Genomic DNA, 14,367 nt, shown 5'->3' with positions numbered 1-14,367 from the left:
CCAAAGGCATCCACATATGGCCAATGCGGTGAAGACGACATTGCAGTAGTTTCGGTGGGAAACGCTGGAACAGGAACATCCACTGTACACACTTTCACTGTATGAGTTTCATGTTTTTGGACCTCTAAAACAAGCTATTCGCAGACGACACACTGGATATCGCGGATATCACATGGACGACGAAGTGTGTGACTGGGTTCACACACACACACAGTCCTGGATCCGATAGTAACCTACTAGCTTCTTCAAAGATGGAATTGACTGCCTAATGTCGCAATGGGATAAAGGTGCCAACAGTTTTGGTGACTATTTTTGAGTAAAATCGTAACCGTTACTTTAGGCTAGTGACCAGGTTTCATTCGAATGCCCCTTATATATCCAAAAAAAAAGCTTTTGTCTTATCGCTATGAAACATTTGTATGCAATAATTTGTACTTACTGTTTTATAACTGTGTTTTTTGAATTTATTTTATGCAGAGGCAGTTTTTTTTAAACTTTATATTTTGCAAATTTCCTGCATTTTGTTTGCTTCATTCTCTCTATGTATGAACTTTTTTACATATAATTTGATTTCAAATACTTATAGCAAAGATAAAATTTACCTTGTGCTTTTTTTTTTTTTCAATTATTTTGAAGTTTTTAAACTTAGGAAAAATTTTAACAGCAAATAATTTTAACAGTGACTGAGTTGCAATGCTCTGTTTGAATACAAAGCCATGGCAGAAGACAGAACATTGTTGATTAGGTTTGCAGATTTGGGAGAGTTGACTATTTATTATTCTATGTGCTTACATTACATTATTTATTTATTTATTTGGCAGTTAAACTTGAAATAACTGCTATTCATAGGGGTAAAGGAATAAAACATGGAACAGAAATATAGAGGATCTACACTTCAACATTCAAGCCAATTTCAAAAGTAACTTACCCATAATAAAATACTTTCTACAAAACACCTTAAAGCTTCCAGTCCATTTTCGAAAGTATAATTTTCAGTAGTTCCTGAGTCTGTCGAATTTTCCTCACCATCTGGGTCAATATCTGTATCACTCTTAATATCTCCTTTAAGATTACGTTTTTGATACAAATTTTGTGAACCATCATTCGAAATGTCTTCCGATTCCGGTATACTTAGCAAGTTTTCAAAATCTGAACTATGTTCACTGATGGAGCTTGGAGCAGTATCATTCTTGGTTTCAAATATGTTTTGTTTTACGAAAGCATTTGTAGTATCGGACACATGTTCCGATTCTGTTTGAACATCTTTTGATGAAGTTTCATTCATTGTATCAGTTAAAATTTCCTGCTCATGGTCTGTCAGTTTTTCATGTAGATCAGGGTAAGCTTTTGAGTCTACATTATTTCTACTATCTGCGATTTCAGATACTTCAGGTTTTAAATCTTCACTGAAAGGCAAATTTTTTGCTGTATCTACTAAAGAGTCAGTTTTCCCTTCGGAATCAATTTCAGAATTATAATTTGACTCTGGTTTTTTGTATGTAGATTGCTCACTATTTGGCTGCAACTTTGCATCATGAGAACCAGTTTCTTCAATCGATCCATTTTCGGTCACTTCCAATTTTTCCAACTCCGAATGCTTTTCTTTAAGTAAGTTTTGTTCATCTGAAAGAAAACTGTTTAATCCACTATAAGGATTTTCTTCTGGTGGTATACTATTGTCTGGGATGGGATCTTCCGGGAAAATAACTTCAGTCCTTTCAGAATCCTGGTTTTCATCATTATCCTGAGCTTCTTGTTCATCACCAATCTCTAAATTTTCATCATCCTCAATGTCTTCATCATCACTTTCTAAAGCGTTCACACTATCCTGACTAAAAATCTCACTTTCAGCATCTACCAATGGTTTTGGAGGCACTTGGGATTCTTGATTCATACTGGTTGTTGAACTGATGGTATCTTTCTCAGCATCCATCAATGGTTTTTGAGGTATTTGGGATTCTTGAAGCATATTGGTTCTTAAATCCACAATATCTCTTTCGGATTCAGTCAATGGCTTTTGAGGAATCTCGGATTCTTGATGGATGTTAGTTCTTGAACTCATTATATCTATCTTGGAATCTGCTGATGGTTGAGAAAATGCAGATTCCTGATGCATGTTGGTTCCTGAACCCATTATATCTGTCTTAGAATCTGCCGATGGTTGAGAAAATCCAGATTCCTGATACATTTTGGTTCCTGAACCCATAATAGGCTCATTTCCGGTATTTACAAAGTTACGTTCAAGGGAATTAGATTGACTAGGATCTGGTTGTATAGAATAACTAGTATGAGCAATATTTTGTTCTGATTGTACAGTTTGACTAGAATACTGATTATCAAAAATATTTTCATCACTTATTCCTTGCTTTTGAAGTAAAGCTAGTGTTCTAGACATATCCTCATCATTTTCCAAATCTTCAGTATCAGGATCATTTGGATTAGGAAGGGATGCCTGAATGTTCTGCGTTTGAAATGGCATATCATGCTGAACAGAAGTTGGAAGCACATTTGAAGCTCGTGGCAACTGATTGACATCAACTGCATCTGAAGCAAAATTGGGAGGATGAGAATTTGGTGGCATTGAACCGGGAAAATTTAAATCAGGTCGATATGAATTTGTCATTTCAATGTTAGGTTGTATTATGTTATTCATCCTGGAATTCAGCTGGTAAGAACCCACTCCTCCAAAATTAGGCTCAGGAATGCCAGATTGAAATACTGTTTGAGACTGTGAAGCGAATGCAGTTGATTGGGGCCTCAGTTGACTGTGCTGCCTGTGCTGAGCACGATCCCATTCTGAATGACTGGGCTGTATGAGATTAGATTTCTCTTCAACATGGTGATGCACAACCTTAGTGTTTCCAAAATTCACAATTGTATCACTATGATGAATAGTTGAAGAAGGGGATATGTTCTCAGCGTCGTAAAGTTCATGACTAGATCCAGGAACAACAGAATGTGATGCATGTACTTGTTTATGAGATTCAATATGATCAGAAAAATACTCAGAATTCATATGGAAGTTTGGACCTTCACTCCCTGAAAGGATAAAGTATGAATTAAGAACATGGCAGATATTTATGACAAATGATACGTGTCTATATATATATATATATATATATATATATATATACAGAGAATATATATGTATGCATGTGTGTATATACATAATATGTGTGTATGTTCCCTATACAAATCCACAGTTTACGTCCAATCTTTACCAAATTTGGCAGGGAGGTTCTTCGACATCAGAGAAAGAATGTAGTGGAGGTTTTCAAACACCGAAAAATCACAAAAAAAAGAGTTAGGGTTAAACTACCCAATTTAACTTAAGCTACCAAAATATCACCAAACAGGCAATCGCTGCATTCAAATGTACATACAAGCAAATTTTCACCCCTCATACCATGACGGGCGACTTTCTAGTTACTTAGAAAAAGTCAAAGGATTAAGCTTTTTATAAAAATATGGAGGAGCAGTTAGCAAAAAAAGTTTGCTTGGAGTCAAAGTGACGCCTCCTGTAATTTTAGTGTTGCTACATAAACCATGCTTTGGTCTTCTTTACTAATAATAAAGCTGAAAGTCTCTCTGTCTGGATCTCTGACGCACATAGCGCCTAGACCGTTTGGCCGATTTTCATGAAATTTGGCACAGAATTAGCTTGTAGCATGGGGGTGTGCACATTGAAGCAATTTTTCGAAAATTCGATTTTGTTCTTTTTCTATTCCAATTGTAAGAAAATTTTACCCAGCAAGTTATCACAATGTGGACGAGTAAATTAGCAAATTATCATAACGTGGAACCGTAACATGGGCAAGAAAATGAACACAGCAAATTATCTAGAAATTCAACATCCATCATTTGTAAATATACAGGCGAACCAAATGACCTTTTAATTTTCTACTATGGGCAAAGCCGTGCGGGTACCACTAGTTATACATAAAATGATGACTGAAACATGATTACCATCAGCACATTCCACAAACTTCATAATACTTTTGGCACTTAATTACATCGCTTGAACTGAATTTTATGAGTACTTACTCATGTTTTGTGCTCCATAACTGCTTTCCTGAAAGTGTAGATCCACATTTGGTGAGTGAAACATATTACCAGGAATAGATTGCATTTCCTGCTCATAATAAAAGCTATTACTAAAATAATCTTCATGATCATGAGCGACAGTATTTGGATCAGCATTCATTTGCTCAGACCAACCAGTCTCTGAATTGTCCCAAGACATTGATGGACCCATTTGACTAGAAATAGTATGCTGATGATGGTCAATCTCCAAAAACTGTAAAAGAAAAATATATAAGTATAGCACAGTTGCCAACATGGGTGGCAACTGTGTGCCACCCATCTAAATGTGTAAAGAACTGATGCTGTTTTGTATAATAAAGAAGTAAAGGGTATAATAAATAGTTAGTGTATAATATTTAATAATAAATAAGTAAGATGCTGTTTTGATAATAAATTATAAATCCTACTAATGGCATGAAACAAACTTGCATGCTCAGCTTTCAAGAAACTTTTCTTTTTAAAAGTTTTGTTGCCTAATTGATATACCAAACATTGATATATATTGATATATCAAAGCATGCAATCAAATGTAATTCAAAAAACTAGAGAGAAAAAAATCTATTTGATTATTAGTAATTCATCATGAGACGTATACAAAAAACTTTAGGAGAATAATGGGTCGTTTTTCAGTAAAACTAGGGTAGACACATTTCCCAAGACGATCGTATAAGGAACACTACAATTGAAATAGAAGGGGGTAGCAGAAAAAAAAGCTGGTTTCTGCTCTACCATATAGAAACGGGTCCCGTAATACTTGGTTATTAAGAGTATTGCCAGTGTTTGGTCATTGACGATAGGCAGGGGCGTGCATGGGGGAGGGGGAGAAGGGACACCTGTTGGCCGGGGCCCGAGCCTGAAGGGGATCTAATATTTTTTCAACACAGGATATTGAAATAGATAGCTGTAATGAACTGCCGCCTCCCCCGACTAAACAGAAAAGTAAACTAGGGGAGAAAAAAGCGAAAATATGACAGTGACTATTTACAAATGGGCTTTTATTTTACTGGAGAAGAGTCTGAACCTAGACAGACCGCTTTGTCTTCTCTGCAACGAAGTTCTAGCGAACAGCAGTTTGAAACCGTCACTTCTGAGAAGACACCTCGAAACAAAGCATCCGACACACAAGGACAAACCTATCGAATATTTTAAAAGAAAATTGGAATATAATAAAAAGTGTAGCGTCTCTACGTTCCTGTTAGAATCCAACGAAGATAGTAAAATGGCCCTTGAAGCTTCATATCGAGTCAGTTACAGAATTGCAGCCACGTACAATTGCAGAAAATTTAATTGGACTGTGTGCTAAAGATATTGCTAAGTTTATGCTGGGAGAAAAGTCAGCAAAAAAAAAATTGACCTGGTTCCGCTATCAAACAACACAGTATCACGCAGAATTACTGATTTGGTAAGTAATGTGGAGAAAGAACTTGTGAATAGAATAAAAGAGAACAATTTTGCGATCCAGCTTGATGAGTCGACTGATGTAGCAAACGCTGCAATGTTACTTGTCTATGTTAAGTATATTTTTAACGATACAATTAAAGAAGATGTACTGTTTGCAAAACCTTTGAAAACCAACACAACTGGAGAAGCAATTTTCGAACTGGTCAACAGTTACTTTGAAGAAAATGGAATAGATTGGTCTTTGTGTGTGGGTGTGTGCACGGATGGTGCAAAATCAATGACAGGAAAATTTGTTGGCTTTGTGGTGCGAGTAAAGAAGATCAACGAGAAAATTGAATGGACTCATTGCTGCATTCATAGACAAGCATTAGCATGTAAGCGTATTCCCGCAGAATTATCCGCTACTTTGAATGATGCGGTAAAAATTGTAAATTTCATAAAATCACGTGCCACAAACTGCCGTCTATTTCACACGCTTTGTGAGGAATTGGGAAGCCTTCATGTTACTTTACTTCTTCACACAGAAGTTAGATGACTTTCCCGTGGCAAAATTTTGACACGCTTATTTGAATTGAAGTCAGAAGTCCAAGCATTTTTTGTTGATCATCCATTTCACTTGTCCACTTGCATATTCGATCCTCTTTGGCTTGCATATTTAGCCGACATCTTTTCAAAATTAAATGAATTAAATCTATCCTTGCAAGATGCAGTTGTTAATATTTTCGTTGTATATGATAAAATTGAAGCTATGGTAAAAAAATTGAATTTCTGGATCCAATGCCTAGAAATGGGTGAGTTTTCTTGTTTCACTTCTCTTAGTAGTTTTTTTATCAGAAAACTCAATGAAACTTGATGAAAGCGTTAAAAGAAATGTATGTGAGCATCTGCAACATCTTGAACTAACTTTTGACGAGTATTTTCCTAATAGGCGTAACGTCCCTCTCTCAAACAACTGGATACGCAATCCTTTTGAAGGAAATCCATGCTTAGAGAACACCCTGACATTACCTGAAAAGGAAATGCTCATCGAGTTATCCTGTGATAATTCATTGAAAACTACCTTTAAAGAGCTCTCGTTAATTGACTTCTGGCTCAGTGTAAGAAATGACTATACCGTTTTGTCCAAAAAAGCAATTCGAATTTTGTTACCATTTTGTACAACATATTTGTGCGAGAAAGGATTTTCCTCCTATACTTATCTCTAAGATAAATACCGAAGCAGATTGAATGCAGAGCCTGATTTAAGACTCAAACTGTCAGACATTGAACCAAACTTTCAGTTTCTTTGTTCCGTCAAACAGCCACAAATATCGCATTAAGGATTTTTTCCCCAATTTAAAGTATGCTTAAAAAAATAGTTGGTTTATAAAACTTCTTCTTTATAATTTTTCTTGTAGATGTAGTTTTAACTTTTTATTAATGTTTGCACTTAATGATATTTTACAATTATATTTTTGTTTATTGCAATCAAATGCTGCAAAAAATGGAAAGCAAACATGCTGTTTTTTTATTGTTTCTTACATATTACTAATTTCAACATCAGGGGGTTCGCGAACTTTTTTGCCTGTTCCAAGGGGTTCGCAAAGAGAAAAAGGTTGGGAACCGCTGCTGTAGCGTATACTGTAGCGTGTTTAGTAGTTATCTATATTCAGTGTTGCAAGTGCAGCACTGAATATAGGTAACTACTAAAAATGTCAACTTATAATTAGAACAATTGCCTCATTAAATAAAAGTTTCAATGAATAATCTCAACAACAAACAACACAGCAAACTCCCAATCATCCACGTATTAGGGTGGCACAGTGACCATGGATAAGCGAATTTGCAGATAATCCGCAAAATAGGTGAAAAATTGATACTTGTGTATGCAATAGCATAACAAGATCAATAACATTCGACAGTGTAAAAAGCAGCGGATAATCCATTTGCAGATAATTGGGAGTTTATTTAAAGAAGTTTTAAAGCAAAATATATCTCAAAACTTAATGTTTCACACTGTTCACTATATCAGCACATCATATCAGCATGTACAATATAATTAGCATACTAAGCTTGTTACTTACATCAAATTCAGCTGGTACAAGGTTTTTGCTATATGACAGTGTCTCTTGAATTAAAGTTCTTAAAATATATCCTTTGTGTCCTCTAACCTAAATAGAATTTTTAAAAAAATTATGATAGAAAATAGATTATTTTTTAATGAAATAATGAATTATGGATTATTGATATAGATAGAAATATATTTACCATGAAAACACTTAACACAAAAAGTCAGTTAAGAGGATGTGACATAGTGGACTGGACAGCACACTGTGCAATTGAATACATATCAATTTTAATCATCTGACTGCTCAATTTGTGAACCAAAATCTCTTATTTTTTTTCTCAGTTGATCTTCAAGGGCAACCACTTTTATCTCTATCAGAATACTGTTCGTTTTCCTAAGCCGAGACTAAGCGCCAATTTGCGCATGCGTCAGGTCTGCTGTGATTTTATCAAAATAGGGAGGGAAACCCGGAAGTAAAAGGTGGAAAATAAGGTGTTCAAAGACCGCAAGTGCGAGATGTAAGTGCCCATCCTCAACCTATAGCCCCTTTTTGAAATGGAATCTTTTCTGAGTGGTAGTCTTTGCTTGAGAACGGACAGTACTTACTAGTGGCACAATTTAGTAGAGAACTGACATCTATTGGCCAAAATATAAATTAAAACGTAAAATACTGTATGTAATTTATACTAGTGGTTAAACAAGGAAAAATGGGATGCATTCTTCAGTATAAGAAAATACATGCCCGCCGAAATCAAAGGAGGAGCAAATTTTGCTACATTTGAGTTGCTCATGGAAACTGCAGGATAATCAGCTAGAGAGTAAACACTTTTCACTCCAGGGTCCCTCGTACCTACCACTATTTGTGGTTTAACCAGTTGCAACCCTGAAGGCAGCTCTGATTTTTTGTTTGAGACCAGAAGTCCAGCAATACCTGGTCCAGCACCCCCAGAGGTATCGTTTCTCTTGGAGGACTTAGTCACCAAGAGCATATTTAACGCTCCCCAGTCATCAATAATGAAGACGGTGGATCTTCGACCGGCTAGGATCGAACTTGGGATCCTCTGGTCACAAGTCTGATGCCTTACCGATCAGGTCACCATGCCTCCCGCTAGAGCAGCTGTTCCCAACCCATGGGCCGAATAGCGTGTTACTGGGTCGCAGACACTGGTTTAGAATCTGAAACATCAAGATAAATCTTGGGGCTTCAATTTATGTTTTTTGCACACTCACTTACTAGATGTCCGTCACTCACTCATACGCTTTTCCTGGCTCATAGCCTATAAGGAACTTTAAGATTAAAATTTTTCACATTTCCTAGGAACTTTCTCCTTTAATTGGAGATGAAATCTAATGCATCAGAAATTCCTTAAAGAAAATTGTCAAAGAAACTACTATCAGCTTCAAGCTTCAAGTTAAAAGTGCTCCTCCTTTGTTGAACTGGCATGACCAACCAGTGAATTGAGACTTTTTGAGGGACTTTTCGACAATCTATCTATTTGTCTTTTGCCCTATGAGACTCTTCATTGCAGTTTTTTATTTTTTAAATGTAGCATTGAATGTTGCTAGTTATTTGAGACTAAAACTATCCATTTTCAATCCAGGTATCAACTCCCTCGTAGAGGATAAACAGTGTCAAAAAATCCTGTGAAGTTTTAACTTTGATGACTTTTACACTTAAGACAGTTATATAAGCAGATACTCCTCCCCCCTTCACCCAGAAAGTTGTGCAAATTATATGTGTTAGTTAGTGGGCCTCAATGGTGTTTCCTACAAAAGTGGTGAGCCACACAACTAAAAAGGTTGGGAACTGCTGCGCTAGAGAGTAAACAGGAAAAACTACTTCAGTCTCCTCAGTTTCAGAGAAGAACTTGATCATAAAGTGAACTTATTTATAGTTACAGTTGCAGCTGGGTTCAAGAAATCTGGTCCCTTCAAATGCCCACAAACTTGAATTTTCAAAGAACTTGTTTAGAGCACCATTTTTGAAATTACGACCTTAATTTTTGCAATGTGAGGGAATGAGTAACGTCACCACTAACAGACATGCTGAAGACAACCCACTCAGGTTAGCTCATTTTTCTGAGCCTTTTAATGTTTTTAGACTCTTTAAACTATTTTTCTCTGATGCTACTACATCTCATCTAACATTTGGCTGCCTCTGGATCCTTTGAATTAGTTAATTCTATTTTTATTTGCTCAATTTCGAAAAAAGATCTGACCCCCCAGTAACAGACACTGAAAAATCTGATGATATCCAGTGATAGATAGGAAGATGAGAGGATGAGTAATGGATAAAATCTCCTTTTTTTTCTACAAAGTGTGCAAAAAATCTTTATTTTTAGACTTAAAGCCTTATTAAATTTAAATGAACGTGAAACACCAGCCGGTCTTTCACAGCATAACCTTCCACCACTAACTTGTAAATACTACCAACTGGCTCACAAAATTCACTGTGATAACACTAGATGGTTGAACTGTATTCATGAGCCACAGTAACATCAGTTTTACCCCACTGAAATTCTTATTATTTAAATCCAAACCAGTGGTGCAGCGAAAAGCGGGGGGGGGGGGTGAAAACATCCCCCAGGGTCATTGGTTTTATCACAAATGCAAATTCTAATGCAATAGTTTATGCATATGAAAGGGCTGTTTTGATCAAAAATACGGTGTGTCCGAAAAGTCCTTGACACATTTACAAAAATCATAGAAAAGCAATAAATTGTCGTATGAATATGCAGTTTGCGCCACAATACTTTACAAGTTCAAGAGTTTTTCTTATGACATCATAAAAAATGTAATGATAAATATTTATTTATAAATATTTAATAATAAATACTTCATCTGTTTAGATATTTTCCATATTTCTTTATTTTTGCTCTTCATACATTGCTATAGTATGAAGAGCACTTTCAACAACCTCAAAAATAGCTTACAAACAGCAATGCTTAACTATGCACAGCAATGTTAACCTTTTTTTTGTGTAAAATACGAAGTACGAAACGTATTTCGTTGCCTTACCGGGAGAGTGTAGGTCTTTTATTATTACAATTTTTTTAATGATGTCATTAAAAAAAACTCTTGAACTTGTAAAGTATTTTGGGCCAAACTGCATATTCATATGACAATTTATTGCTTTTCTATGCTTTTGTTATATGTTTCAAGGACTTTTCGGACACCCTGTATAACCATTCAGAAGGTAGTTTTCACCAAAAAAACTCCTCTGGTAGGCATTTTTGATCAAAAAACCGGCTCCGTAAGGTACTTCTGACACTTGTGATCCAAACTAATGACTTTCTGAGTGGGTTGAACTTCTTTAACTAAAAACCATACTAAACTTATCAAAGCTATATGGTCAGAACACTTTTATAAAGTTAAAACCTCACACATTTTATGCTCTTCAAATAAGATGCTAAAGAAGTAAAAGAAATATGCTCTTAAAATCTTACCATTATCCCCCATTGGTAGTTTTTTGCACCATAATCTTTGACGTAGATATCAACTTCTTCAGCTTTTAAAGCTTTAAATTTTGAATCTTGTGGGCTCACATAGTCCGTCAAAAGAATTCCACGTCCCACTGGAGCTAAACATAAAATAAAACTTATTTAAAAAAAAAACACCAAAATATGTTTAAACAAATTGATACAAACCTACATAAAACATTCATCAATAAAATAGTCATTCATAAGGCATCATAAAGGCAATCTAAAGCTTAACTCACATTTATCAATGTCATAAAATACAAGATGTGTTTTTAAAGTAAGGTTCGTTTCGAAATAAGAATGAGCTGATGTGTGCATCACATGACTTCTTTTTACTCCAATTTAATGTCATTTCCCCATTATTGGCAATTTTAATGTGATTCAATAGTTTACTCTCTAAATATCACCAACAGTGGCCAAATTGAAACCAAATTTTTTTTAAAAAATCGCCAAGTTAAGCAACAAAACTTTAGATTAAAAACATTATTTTCAACTGCCCAAAACAGTGTCCCAGACTGGCTAGGAAGTTTCTGCTTCTGGGAAGCCTATTAAGTCTGGTATCATAATCTAAATCTGAAAGTCCCCTTACTAGTCTAGTTAAACTTCTTCGAACCCTTTCCAATACACAAATATCTTTCTTCAGATAAGGCGACCAAAACTGAACAGCATACTCCAAATGAGGTCTTACTAAACTCCTATATAAAGGCAGAAGAACCTTCTTAGATTTGTTTGAAATAGATCTATTGATAAACTCAAGCATTTTGTTGGCTTTGTTACTTGCAATGTTGTACTGTTCACTAAACATGAAGCCTTGAGGAATAATAAATTAAGTATACAAAACTAACTTGACATGGCAGTTATAGTTAGTTCTCTAACAAACAGGACAAAACTAAGTGCTGTAGTTGGGGAAAACCTAACCTGGCAGCATCGCAATGCTGCAATGAGGCTCCGCGTAGTCTTCACAACACTGCCAGGTTAGGATGGGGTATCTATCCCCCCTCCCCAAAAGCTAGAGCCCCCAACCCTCAAATTCAGGAAAATACCCCTTAAAATTTCAATGTCGCAATCTGCGTCATGACCCCCCCCCCCCCCCCCCCGCCCACGACGGCCCCTTGGGTTAAGCTTGTCCCGACTACAGAAATATTTAGATTCAAGTATATTATAAACATACCTAACTGGAGAACTTTGATTTAACAAATTGATTTTTTTTAATTCAATGTATAAAAGACAGCAAGCAACCCAGCAATAATGGTTGGAAAAAGTTTTTATATACTGAAGACAATTTTTTAATCCCACAATTCTCAATCAAGATGCGCACATTTAGTTACTTATTTTAGAATTTTAAAACTAAAAAATTTATGTTGTTTCTACTTATAAACATTCAATCTGGTGCTCATTAGGAAAATATCTGTAAGAAGTGGAATAGATTTACCTGAAATACGGGAATTTACATTTACTTTCATCCTTGAATGTATTTTTTTAGGGGGCAAAAAAAATCTCAAAACTAAACTCAGTGGTGAAACAGACTCATTAAATTAATTATTTTTTAGGCTATAACATATTTAATAATACATAAATTTTTTGAATAAAATATGCATTGTTCATTAAGATATAGTTTAAATATGTAATTGCAAGCAATTCCCTCACAGGAACCATTAATGAGAATCAATTATCTGAAATCTTAGTTGTGATACTGTAAATAAAATTCATTATACAAGTTTACAAGTTATGTATTTTGCTTTGTCAGAGTTGAAGCAACTAGGTGGGGGGGGGGGGAGGGGGAGCACAATATTGCATGTGCTACCTTTTTTTTTTCCTACCTTGGTTTTCCTTTTTCACTAGTGATGGATGCCTCAGATGATACATTTAGTAAAATATATTAAGAGATATATTTAATTTCACAGTATTTTGTCCAAATGTAGAGTCCACATAATAACTTTTTTTTTTGTGAGAAATATGTAATGTACTGTTTGATTAGAACAAAATTTTACTCTGAGTTAGCCCTACTAACACAAATTCAAAACAAAACAATCTTTATCTTTACTAATAATAAAGATGAAAGTCTCCCTGTCCGGAGGATGTCTGGATCTCTGTGACGTATAGTACTTAGCGCCTAGACCGTTCGGCTGATTTTTATGAAATTCGGCACGAGTTAGTTTGTAGCATGGGGGTGTGCACCTCCAAGCGATTTTTCGAAGTGGTTCTTTTTCTATTCCAATTTTAAGAACAAAAATATAAGATGGACGAGTAAATTACGAAATTATCATAACGTAACCTGGGCACAAGCCAATTGGCGAGAGAGGAAATTATCATAACGTGGAACCGTAACATGGGTACAAGCCAACTGACAAGAAAATTCACCATACATTGTTTGTAAATATAGGCAAACCAACCGAAAGACCTTTTAATTTTTCTATTACGGGAAAAGCTGTGCGGGGTACCACTAGTGTTTTAATAAAACAATAAATTTAATAGCTATGGCATAAAAAGTGTCATGTTGTGGACTCGACATTTGAACAAAATACAGTGAAATAGGCCTTAAACAGAGGATTCTTTTCCCGAAATGTATTACATATTATAACATAAAATGAGACACTGAAATTAAAATGGGATTCAGAAAATAAATTAAAAATATTTGAAATAATTTTTCATCACTACATTTCTTTGAGCCACATAGCAGCAACAACAGTCATTATAATCAGTCTCATGAAAACGATGCATCTTATTTATAAATGAAGCAAAAGGTAGGTCCCCTACAGAATCAACCTAATTGGAGCAATTTAGAAAGCAACATTACAAATTTAGCAAATGTACATTATTATTAGAAAATGTCCGCAATTTATGTAACCAGTTGCTTATCAACAGGCTGTGAGTGAGGTATGTAAGCTTTAAAAAAGATTTTCAAACTTCAAATGAAAAAAATATTCCACATAAAATTTCATAAAATAAAATTTAGTGATGAAAATTCAACTGACAAGGAACAACAAAAATTTAAATGCCAAATATATTAGGATCAATTTCAATAAGTTGATTAAAGTTACTATTTGTACCTGAACAAAACTGATCTTTACAAAGACCAAATTTTGAATTTATCTTTTGAGCAACACATGAAAAAATATATGTCTGTAGTATAAGGTAAAATAATTTCAATGAAATAAAAAAATTTAAATCCATGATCAAAACATTACACGTCACACTTTGAATATTAGTGCGGGAAAAGCAAAACAACTGAGAAAAAGAGAAGACGATGATTTAGAAAGTCAGCACTACAGCGCCACCGTGCGAAATTGCCGGTCACTTGAAGGAGCAAGAATACTCGTGGAGCGATATTTTTCGCAAAGACTGGCTGGAGAGAAA

At 35.1% G+C, this 14,367-nt stretch overlaps 1 protein-coding gene across 1 annotated transcript in view; it reads right to left on the bottom strand.

Moving 5' to 3' along the window:
* Positions 1 to 14,242, bottom strand: part of LOC129221543 (transport and Golgi organization protein 1 homolog) — a 56,533-nt gene extending 42,291 nt beyond the window's left edge. Inside the window, exons 1-5 of the mRNA XM_054856035.1 lie at positions 14,061 to 14,242; positions 10,978 to 11,111; positions 7,548 to 7,634; positions 4,045 to 4,297; positions 929 to 3,039 (exon numbers count right to left, since the gene is read on the bottom strand). Coding sequence (XP_054712010.1) covers positions 929 to 3,039; positions 4,045 to 4,297; positions 7,548 to 7,634; positions 10,978 to 11,111; positions 14,061 to 14,184 — 2,709 coding nt within the window. The 5' untranslated portion in view covers positions 14,185 to 14,242. The remainder of the gene's footprint in view (positions 1 to 928; positions 3,040 to 4,044; positions 4,298 to 7,547; positions 7,635 to 10,977; positions 11,112 to 14,060) is intronic.
* Between the last annotated feature and the right edge of the window lie 125 nt (positions 14,243 to 14,367).

The sequence above is a fragment of the Uloborus diversus genome, chromosome 4 (assembly GCF_026930045.1).
Source record: "Uloborus diversus isolate 005 chromosome 4, Udiv.v.3.1, whole genome shotgun sequence".
Lineage (NCBI taxonomy): Eukaryota > Metazoa > Arthropoda > Arachnida > Araneae > Uloboridae > Uloborus > Uloborus diversus.
This window is presented reverse-complemented; position numbering and strand designations above follow the sequence as displayed.